This window comes from Lytechinus variegatus, chromosome 1, assembly GCF_018143015.1.
Source record: "Lytechinus variegatus isolate NC3 chromosome 1, Lvar_3.0, whole genome shotgun sequence".
Taxonomy (NCBI): domain Eukaryota; kingdom Metazoa; phylum Echinodermata; class Echinoidea; order Temnopleuroida; family Toxopneustidae; genus Lytechinus; species Lytechinus variegatus.
The window spans coordinates 59,088,054-59,100,063 of record NC_054740.1 but is presented as its reverse complement, the minus strand read 5'-3'; the positions used below and the strand labels follow the sequence as shown (position 1 = coordinate 59,100,063).

At 33.3% G+C, this 12,010-nt stretch overlaps 1 protein-coding gene across 1 annotated transcript in view; it reads left to right on the top strand.

The window, feature by feature from the left end:
• LOC121418389 (acyl-CoA 6-desaturase-like) overlaps positions 1–4,503 on the top strand; it is a 30,911-nt gene extending 26,408 nt beyond the window's left edge. The window contains exon 13 of the mRNA XM_041612231.1: positions 1,170–4,503. Within this exon, the coding sequence (XP_041468165.1) occupies positions 1,170–1,242 (73 nt within the window). The 3' untranslated portion in view covers positions 1,243–4,503. The remainder of the gene's footprint in view (positions 1–1,169) is intronic.
• Positions 4,504–12,010: the final 7,507 nt, after the last annotated feature.

Here is a 12,010-nt window from a genome sequence, read left to right as displayed (position 1 = left end):
TGATTTCTATTGAAATCATCTCATGCGACTTGAAATGGTATGGCATTTATTGGGTCATGCTTCACAGTCACAAATACTGAATTGCACATGGTTAAACAATATAATATTAAGAGGTATGAGGATTTTCTCTGTAAGTGGAGAAGAATAAACTCTAAGAAAGCATATCCTGTTCTTTCTCCTATTGTAAATGGATGTTGTGGCACAGCTGGCTAATTCCTTTATTTTCTGCTAATACTTTTACTTTTCACATTGCCTCCAAACCTTGAATCAAATAGGCATAACTTATGAAGTAACCCAGATATCTGTAGGCGCAATTTGTAAACAGAGAAAGAATTAAAGTCTTAATGAAAAGAAAGAGCAGGATTAGTACACAGCCTGCTAATCCCTTCACTTTGAATTTATTGACTGCTATAATTTTACGTGCTTCTTTTCATTTTGCCCTCTATTAAAGTAAGAGAAGAAAGAACAGGATGTGATTTCTTTTGTGTACACAGGTTTTAGTGCAGCTTGCACTTCCCTTGCAGTAACTGCAATTGACTGTCTCATGAATACTTCTCACATTGCCTCAATGCATGAATCATATAAATACAGTGGTGCTAGAGAGTTAGTGAACCCCACCAGAAAATGCACACCTTCATGCAGAGTGTTGAATGGAGACAACAACACTACAATGTTTGGCGAGCCCAGAAAAATAATTTTTATTGAATGTAATATTTTATCATAATTACATATCTAAAACATGGCAGAACTTGAACACTTGAAATATGTTCATTTTCTAGTGGGATTTACCAACATTTTAACACTACTGTAAGTCTAAAGGCTTAGCTGCCATTTCGAAAACAAAACTTGCGGATTAGTAGGTGTGTTTATTTCATGATTATGAGAACTTTCTGCAAGAAAGCATTAATACTTTTGGTGTGAAAACAAATATGAATTTCTATCACATCACATTGCTGACACATGAGCTGCAAAATATGAAGTATAAAATGCATTTTAAAATTGGCATTCACTTACATTTATATTGGCCTATAGGTCTAATTCATATTTAATGAATTCTACACAATTATGCCATTAACCTATGATGTATTCGATAAATTTTGTATTAGATTGAATTAATTTGTGGATGGTCTGTGGATATCATTAGCTTTCATTTCCATTCTGTCTTTTAGGTCTCTCAAATCTTCTGGTGAGATTTGGTATGATGCCTACTACCATCTTCAAGATCAATATCCTGATGATTAACCCTCCACCTCTCATCCCCAGCTTACCCTGGATGGCTCACTCTACTACATCTGTGTAGGATGGCATCGAATGTGTTGACTTGCATGATAAAGATACCTAAACCTTGTAGGTAGTTGCTGTAATTGAGTAAAAATGTGTATTTTTTTTAAATGTTGTACTAATCACTACGTATTGCTTTTATTTATGTATAAATCCCTCTGCACACTATGAGGCCTCTTTCCAAATTATCAAGTGATTTAGGAAGATATTTGTTTCTTCATCAAATGTTCGATAAGGATAGAGGTGTGTTTCCTCTTTTATATTGTGGTGTTATTATGAATCCCTATATCTGATTATTGCAAACTTAATTGCAAGTCAATGAATATGAGCTTGGTCTCAGAAATATATTTTTATTAAATATAGTGTCAGAGATATTCTGATGTGAATCAAGCCATGATAGTGTCTAATAGAGAGTAGTGCTTTTCCTGCTTTTGCAAGGAAAACCAAATCCAAGTTCTTAGGAAGAGCACAGTGATTTTATATCATAATTTGATATGTGATATGCACAAACTGCATTATTATTACTCCATGTATTATAATTATGATTTAAAGCTGATTATTTTCTGTTTATATATCCAAAAAGCATCCTTGAGTTGGATTTTCTTCTGACTTATGGCCTCAATCGAATGGAATATTAGTCTTATAGTAAATCATGTGATGAAATGATGGGATTAAAAAAAAAGGGATTTGGCCTTGGACCTGTAACACAAAACTTAGCAACCGATCATAGAATGAAATTGTACAATGTATTTGCATTGACCACTGTAATATCAATCATGGATATCAATCGTAGAATCAATTGCTTGATTTTGTGTTAAGGGATCCAGGTGATGTACATGCCGTGTGTAGTAGACAAAAACATCTCTTGTGCTATGTAATCAAGATTATGTTGTTTTATATTAAAGTTCAGTCCATTCTTGCTTTAATATCTGGCTACTATGTATCCAGGCTCCTCTGTTTATTTGGCCCCATCGCCCAGTTCCATTGTCACTCTGCGTCTAATTCACTACATTTTCACCTGCTTATCTAAATTCTATCGTGAAATATTGGACTGATGATCCCCTTGAAAACCCTGGCAGGGTCATTTGTAGAAATGATGTTCCATGCTTCTACTCTCACACACCCTGTTACATCAAAGATGCAATCAAATTTACAATTAATCATAACTGTAAGTCTATGACAACGTATTTAGAAACTTGCAACCGATCGTAAGTGTCATGTGTATTTGTTCTGGTCCCATCAAAACCTGGGGCTTGTAACACAAAGCTTAGCAATCATTATAGAAGAAACTCTCTACGATTCATTGCACTGTCCACACTGTACAAGCAATAGTGAAAATCAAACACACGATCAATCGTAAACTGTTGTGTTATCGGACCCAGATGAGCGAGATTGGATTTTATTTTCATTTTCTAATTTTCTATTGTCTATTCAAGATCTATTGAATGTAAAATTTCACAAGAAGTAAACTGCATGTGTAATTGGTGATTGTTGTGTAAATTGTATGGTGATTTTTGTTTTAAAAAAAAAGGTATGGATTGTGTACATGCCTATGGAATTAATTTTGTATATTTGATCATGTTTGTAAATCAAGCAACTTGATTTGTGTGTTGTATGCATTCTTTTTTTCTTCGAATAGTGAAGTGATGTCAAACCCAAATACTATTTGGATTTATTCTTCAAATGAAGTGCCATAATTCACTAAGGCTTTGAGTGCTGTGAAAATTTTGGCTTGTAAGTTTGTTTACTAATAGTTTGTCAAAATTGAGAAAGATATGCAATCCTTTCTTATATATTAAAATCAACTGACGTACTGGTGGTACTTTCTTGAACTATGTTTACTGTATATAATAGTATTTTACAAATAAATCACTTGACTGTTGCTGTATTTGCTATCTTCCAACTCCAGCTAGCTAGAATGCATGTTACGGAATGTCAATCATATAGTCATGTTGAATCCTTCGACATAAGTGAAATAGAAACATAAAAAAGATACCCGGAGTTGCATTTGATCTTACAAACTTCCAAGTCTGTACATATTCAAATTGGGTGAAATGCAATCTGTTATTTTTATTTCCGTTTGTAATAGTGACTTTAGTGAAAAAAAATCTCTCATATGTATTGTTATTTCTCGTGCAGAGCAATACAGCTAAAATCAAAGAAAAAAAAGATGTGCCACAAAGATATTTCATCTTGCCCAAGGCAGTGCCATAGCTCAGTTTTGTACCGATGGTCTCACAATTTGGTCACCTAGTGCCCTTTGGGATCAAAGGCATTTACCATCCAAACCAGGTCCCTCGGAGAGGACCTGTCCTTTAGTTGCTTACTAACAAGCTTTCATGTTTTCCTAGAAGTTGGTGAAAAGATATTAACCAATTTATCCATCATAAATATAATCTGAAGAAGTGACTTGTCTAGACCCCTTGGCCAGAGATAATTCCAACCAACGTCACAAAATCTGGCAAAAATGCCATGAATCCTGACTTCTGACATCACTAGGGGATAATAGTACCTGATTAGTCGTAAACAGTACAAAGACTATTTTTGACTGCTTGGGTGAAGCTTCAACCGCATGCTTTAGATTTTTTTTTATATCGCGACATGATTATCAACTAAGACCTTTATCAGATTGTTGTGATAATTGTGGTAATTTAATATTGCACGAAGACTGGGATTTCTTATCCTCCATTTGATCAGTATGATAGTATTTCCTATCTGCTGCATCTCATATTGACAACGGGTATCAACCAAATATACGGCCGTTCGAGGTTTGGTGAAACTATCGCTCCTGTAGTAATGCAAATGCGACAAATCGGGGGCTGCGCTCCTCAGAAAAATATCCACATTGAGGTCAGGTCACTTCAGGGACCAACCACCTCCTCTAGGGTCTGTACATATTTGTTCACCACTAATCTATTCCAGTACACACAGCACTCCAATATCACATGCTTCAAATGCAATCTTTCACATGATTACTATACATATACTGCCTGCAATATGCAACCTGTAGATCCTATGGTGTTTGAGATTTATGCTTTGGCAATTTTTCATTTCCGATTACCTGCAGATGATTGCAATAGCCTTGTTATGTTTAGGTCATGTTGAATTCAGATGATAAAAAGTTGTAAGAACTGTGATTGATTACCATATGCAGGTTTTTGGAATTAAATGATGTGTAGATATTCCAGTTTTAGTTTTTACACTTCGAGAAAAAGTTGCAATTTTTTTTAATTAAAAAGAAAAAAATGAAAACATGGGGATGATATGGGTGTCATGGATATATAAGTATATTTGTGTAGTGTGGGATATGATTTTATTTCATTTTCATTTCTTTTCAATTGTAATTTAACATACTTATTTTTAAAGCCACTTTGTTTTTGGTTGCATTTGCAATGTTGTCAGCAATGAATGGAATATGCACATCTTACAACCAGGCTTTTTTGTCAAGCTCGTCCACCAATTCATTTTTTGTGCATGGATGTATGCTGTCGTGTATATATGGTGTTGATTTTTTTTATATATCTGACATAAAAAGAGTAAGCAGAAATTGCATTCAGGTGTGATAAAATGAAGTGAGAAACGATTATATATTTTTCAATTTTTTTGAGTAATTTGAAGCTTGTGTATTTGTTGTGTTCACAAATTGGAGCTTGCCATTCGTTTCCTTGCACCAGTAACTAACACTAATCCTCTTGGTTTTATTTTAAAGTAGCTGATACTCTGCTGTGTCACAACATAGACTATTACCAACCATATAATTTACTCCAAATTACTACAAAATATACCCTTGTCTGTAGAGAATTACAATTGTATAACAAAATATGAACCAAATAAGGGGGATTATAATAGCATAGAAATTAGTGTAATGGGGGTGATTATTGTATTTAAATGATAATTGTTGAATGAAAATGTATTTGTGTCTAAAAAATATAATCAGGACCTCCATTTAATGGAAATATATTTATATCAGTATTTTATTCAATTGAAAACAACGATCATGCTAATATTCATGTAAGATAGAAATCATGCTCTAAATGATCTAAGTATTATAACCATGCGATGTTTGATTTATAAACTTGGATAAATGTTAACTTCATTGAATGTGCCACGAAAATGTGTCAAAGCAATATTATCTAAATCTCAATCGGCCTTGCGCAGTTATCTTAAAATGTAGCGTTTGGATATCCTAAATCTGAAGACAGAATATATCCTGAAAGTTTCAGCCCATTCCATGGCTTGGAATAGATTTAGTATTAAAGAACAGACATGTGCAGCTATTTTATTTTGATATGATATCATGAAGATAAGAAATACTAGCAGGACACAGTTGTCACAAAGGTTTGATATTTCCAACCTTATGATTTTGAAAAAAAGAAACCAAAATCGGCCGCACAGATTTCTAGTGTATTCATATGAAGTGCAGAAAGAAAATACTGTGTTATTTCCTGATGTTCTAAGAGAGTAATGATAATTTCATGTTAATTTTGAGCCATGAGCCATGCTCAGACTCAATAGCATAACTCTATAGCATTGAGCTAGTCTCTAATTTACAGACTTTAAATGTTAATCATGTATTATGTCTTTAATTTTACTTTGTATTTGCTTGGCTTTTTATAGAAATGAAAACATTGACCCATGTTCGTGGGCATTAAATTATGGTGAAGAATCATGAGGATTTAAATTCTAGAAAGAAATCGCAACCGCTGGTTTCCTGGAAAAAAAAGAAAAAAAAAGAGAAAAGATAAATCTGCTGATCAGTCTACCAATTTTCAGCTAATAAAGTGAAATGAAAATTGGTAGGAATCTATTACATAAAATTGATGTTTTGTTGTAGAGATTAATAAGGTCTGCTTGCCAGAGTCTTAGGCAGAGTGCAGTCTAATTAGTACATAGAATTTACAGGAAAACAAGGTTAAAATGTATTATGTAATGTTTTTTGACCAAAATGATGCTGTACTTAACCAGATTTATTTCCAATACTATGTTTACTATTAAAACTGTAAGTGAGCTTTGAGTCAATGAAAATTTTACTGAAAGGACTATTCGAAAGACATTGAAAATAGGTATGAATAGTAATTCGTATCATCAGCTATTCTCAAATATTTTTTGTTGTGATTGACATCTTTGAGTGGGGATGATATGTGTATATAGTTTTTGATGGTTTCGGGCAATGAGAATGGGTGATCTAGAGAGTAGGACCTTTTGAACTGTAATATATCGGTAAGAGGAAGAAAACTGATCAATTTGAATAATAAATCAAAGCAGATGAATATGTCCATTGGTATGTTGTTCCTTCTTTGTTGTGTTAATTTCTCTATTACCGGTACTTTTATTCTTTTAGTTATTTAATGCAAACTACAATATAGTCCAAACTTTGAATTGCACGATTGATATTACAAAATCAACATGTATGTACCTTTCATTTTAAATGTTTCATCGCCAATGGTCATTATCTAATATAGGGGATGACTAAAAATGTTTGTTGCAAGTGTGTGAATGACTTTACCAATATTTTTTTAATGTAAGTCGATCATCATTACCATATATTTCAGTTAGCATTTCCCTCTTTCTGACTGTCATGCCATGGTGACACTTTTTTCCTTCAACTTTTTTTCTGTCTTGAGCATCCTCATCATTCAGACCAACCAGCCTCACTGCTTTCCCTCTTCACCATATCTTTCTTTGGTCCTCCCTTTTCTCTCATCCCATCGAATTCCAGGGGCCCGTCTTATGAAGAGTTGTGTGATTGATCTGATCAATCGCAACTATGGAAAGCCAGCAACATCAACATCAAACATACATGTTTGTTCAAAATATTTTTTTTGTGAATGACAATTCAGTATGCTTTTCTTTGTTTTCAAAGGACAATGAGCAAATTTTCTGTAGAAAAAAATTATGACATTGATGGATTTCCATAAACTTGAGATTGATGGGATCAATTGGAACACTGTGTAAGACGGGGATCAGGTCCCATGCTGTTTTCACAGGATCACCATCTTCCCTCCTCACAAGGTGGCCCATCCTCAAACCAGTTCTCTGTCTTTTTCAAAACAGTTTCTTCCAACATTTCCTTGAGCTCACTGTGTTCGTCTGTCAGAATACCGCATATTTTTTTGGTATCATGGCTCTTCCTGTTCTCAAGAAACCTATTGTTTCATTAAAGGAAAATCAAACCTTTGCAACAAGATAGCTTGTGTGAAATCAGAAGAATCAAAGAAATAGATCAACAAAAGTTTGAGAAAAATTGAATAAATAATAAGAAAGTTATGAAAATTAAACCTTTGTAACAAGATAGCTTGTGTGAAAATAGAAAAATCAAAGAAACACATCAACAAAAGTTTGAGAAAAATTGAATAAATAATAAGTTATGAAAATTAAACCTTTACAACAAGATAGCTTGTGTGAAAATAGAAAAATCAAAGAAACAGATCAACAAAAGTTTGAGAAAAATTGAATAAATAATAAGAAAGTTATGAGAATTTGAAGTCTAGATCATTATTATAATGTAGATCCTCCAATTGGCAATGCGACAAAGATATGTTACGTCACATGTGAACAACTTTCCCATTACTTTCCTATATAATTATTTCACTTAAACTGCTTCTTTTATCACATCTATTAGTAGATCAAGTATTTTTCTCTATCTTTGATCTTATTCTTTGATTTTTCTTTTCCACACAAGCCCACTTCGTCCAAATGTTTAATTCCCCTTTAATCACTGTGAATCGTGTCAGTGTATAAAAAATTGAAGCATGAAGATGTTATTTCTATCAAGATTTTTCTTAATTGTAAGTGCTTTGATAGTGTGATGGATGTCTGGACACTAAAGAAGAGAGGAACCCAATTTGCTCTGATTTCACAAGTCTGCATCAAATAGCTCTGATAATTTTCATTATATCTTGTGAGAAATTATTTCCAACATTACTATTGATCTATGAAACATTGCTTGCAAAATCTTGAAATTGCTTTTTCTGGATTCACATCGAAAAAGTTATAAAAAAATATGTCACAATGGAAATGTGCAAATTTTGCCTAAGCCCTTAATTAATAAAACAAACCCTTTCAGCATCCTATTTAGTATTTTATATTTTAGTGGTTGTCATTTATGGATATATAAAGTTTTTGTTTAGATCGAGTTTTATGAAGCACACCAGTACTCTCATAAATTTTCAGAGGACATCTTTTTTAAAAGCAAGAAATGAGTTACACTCTACTCTGTACCATGTACTTTATATGACACTTCCGCCAGAGCTTCATCGGTCTAATAGCCTTGGATCTTGGCAATATCGAACAAACATAAACCTGCTTGTACTTTCTGGAAACCATCTTGAGTCTATTCATTCAAAAGATATTTATTTTATTCATATCTGAAAACCAGTTGATTTAAATCATGCTATTTAAAAAAAAATCAATTGTATATTTACATTCACAAAAGAATGCTTGTGTTCATTACCATTGTAGGTATGTAATGTTGCAAAACCCTCTCGTTCTCTCTCTCTCCTCTATAGATATTTCCTATAAGATGCATTTCCCCTTAACGGCGCACAAGAAAATATACAAAAAAAGATGTAAAATTTTCATGGAAGTCTACACCACATGTATAATTTAAGTGAATGGTTTACTGCAGTCTTTTTAAATAGACTCGACACTATGAAAAACAATACTCCAAACTAGGCTAGCTACCTTGATCATACACCCCTATTTCTTTTGACACCCTTGCATGGGTGACAGGTTGAATGAACGCCATCTATTTTTTTCTTATTAACAGGAAAAAGAAATCCCTTGAAACATGTTGAATTGTGTGATACGTGCAAGGAAACATCAATGAAAGTTTAAGAAAATTGAATAATAAAAAAAAGTTTTGAGCATTTGAATGTTGAGGCTATGAATGCCATGGAAGTCTTGTCACACTTGAAAATCTTCCCCACTACTCATGTACATATTTCTCTTAAATTGTCTCTTTAATCAAGTCTATCAGTAGATCACATTACAAAAAGTTTTCATTTTTATTCATTTTAAAATGTTTCACAAAACAGGCCCATCCTGGAAGAAGAAGTAAGACTATTATGTTTGCTGGTATATTTTCATTGTCCAAAGGAAGAGGTGATAATACTACTACTACTACTCTACTACTACTACTAATAATAACGATAATGATAATAAAATGTATATAAATAAAATAAACTGTATATTTACCCAGGGTAGCCACTTCAGTACCGAAAACTGTTCTCCTAGCAGGCCCTGCTATTGTTACCCCGGCTAAGCTAGGCTACCTATTCAGGTGCACACATTTTTTTGAGGAATAACTTCCTGCCGGTACCCATTTACCTCATCTGGGTCCTAGGTGATCATATGTGAAATAACACATCTTGGCCGCCTTGCCAACAGGATGATAACCACAGCAATAGCATTCTTGAAATGTAAATGCTGATGCAGAAACTTTTATTCATTTGTCAAATTTTTCTCAAATTTTCACAGATATCTTTGTTTTCAAATATGGTCACTTGTTCCAAGGGTTTCCTTCTCTATTACCACACAAATACAGAGGCGGACCGTGACGGGCGGAGGAGACAAAGCATTGGAGGGGCACAGCATCGTTCACAGATAATTCAGTGCCCTTCCAATCATTGTTTCCTCCACATCACGGTCTGCCACTGCACATACATATAAGCCTAAGAAAATGAACTAATTTCACCGGAGCTCAGTGCGTAGTATATAGACAAGCAAGTAGACTGACATATGTGTAAGATGCACAGTGGTTGTGTTAATTATAGTTAGAGGGGTACACAGACAGAAAAATAGGTGGCTGGCATTAACAAGTATTTGGCAGCTTCCATGTACAGGTCTACAAACATTCATAACAAAGCCGTGTACCACAGAGTATTCCACTTATATCATGATCATTGTAAATTCAAGTAACATTATGAAAGTAGAAAACAACACATACTGTAATTATTATAGGTATGTAAATTGGAACTGCAGCACATGTATAATTCAAGTGAATGGTATATTTTCTCAAGATTTCAATATTTAATAACATTTGGAACTGCTATCTTTTTGTTGGCATCATATATGAGTAAACAAATATATCTAGGATACGCTAGGTACACACTAAACTCATACATGAGACTGCGTAGTGAAATTATTAACAGTCTTGAAGACGCACAAACAACTACTTTCAGATTTTTTAAAAGATGTTATCAGATAATCACATTATTTAATATTATACCAATGAAAGAAATCAAATACTGGATTTTCTGTAACTTTTTCTTATAATTCCAAATAAAGTTTTTTTGCAGCACCAAATAGCTTTAATATAGGATTTTTTTTGCAACAGACCTGTACTAGTATATTTCAGAATAGAATTTGACATTGACAAAATAAACCTGCAGTAAAAAATATCAATCTAAATGCCATACATTTTTCAACAAGTGGCAAGATTTACGGTGTCTAACCTATTTGATAAAATTTTAGGTGGCGCCTGTTTGCAAGATTACACTCATCACAGTAGACTCTGCATAAGTCAACACTTGTATAAAGTCAATTGCTTGAAGGGATGGTCCAGGCTGGAGATATTTCTATCTCAATAAATAGAGTAATATTCACAAAGCAAAATGATGAAAATTTGATCAAAATTGGATAACAAATAACTAAGTTATTTAATTTTAAAGATTTGCATTATTCCGGTGAGACAGTTTTAGGCATGTCTTTATGAATATTCATTAGGTTGGAAAGTAACCATTAAAAGATCAATAGATTTTTTAGAATCCAATGATGCATTATTCAATCATCAGTATGGTTTTCGTAAAAGATATAGTACAAAATTGTCGCTTATCAAATCGTCAAACACTATTCTTAATCCTTAGACCAGGGTAGAACTACCCTTGGAATATTTATTGATTTTAAAAAAGCTTTTGATACAATTGATCACAATATTTTTATACAGAAGCTTTTCCACCATGGTGTCCAAGGGCTTCCTTTAAACTGGTTTAAATACTATCTAGCTTGCAGATATCAGTTTGTTCAGCATTTGGAGATATATTCAAAGAAAATGAAAATAAGATGAGGTGTCCCTCAAGACTCGGTATAAGGGCCTACATTGTTTTTATTACATACATAAATGATCTTCCATCCGTTTCAAAAGTTTTAAATTTTAGATTATTTGCTGATGACTAATCTTTTTCACACCTTTCCAATTAGAGAGGATGAGATCGATACCAATGAGATAAATACTGATATTAATAAAGTACAAAAGTGGTGTGTTGCCGCTAACTACTAGCTCTCTGAAAACAAAATTTATGTTAATTAGCAGTAGAAGAAGGAATGTTAAGTTGCATGGTAATATTAAACTAGATGGTGAGGAACTGGAAGAAGTTGATGAAGCAACTTTTGTAGGTATAACAATTGATAAGCATCTGTCATGGAAAGGCTATTAACGGACGATTTAACCCAAGTATACGTAAGAAAATAGGAATTTTGTTTCGGTTACAACATTTTGTACCCAAATTTATTTGATATTATTATACAAAGCTTTTATAGAGCCACATCTCACTTATGACATTAAGGTGTGGGCGAGTTCATACAAGAGCAGCCTGAATTGTATATTTTTTCCCCAATAATGGCAGTGCGGGTGAGGGTGGGGGTGCAGATGAGTCACAATCCAAAGATTTAAGATTTAATCAGATTAAACATCACACTCAAATGATTCAATGATGCTAAATTTCATTTT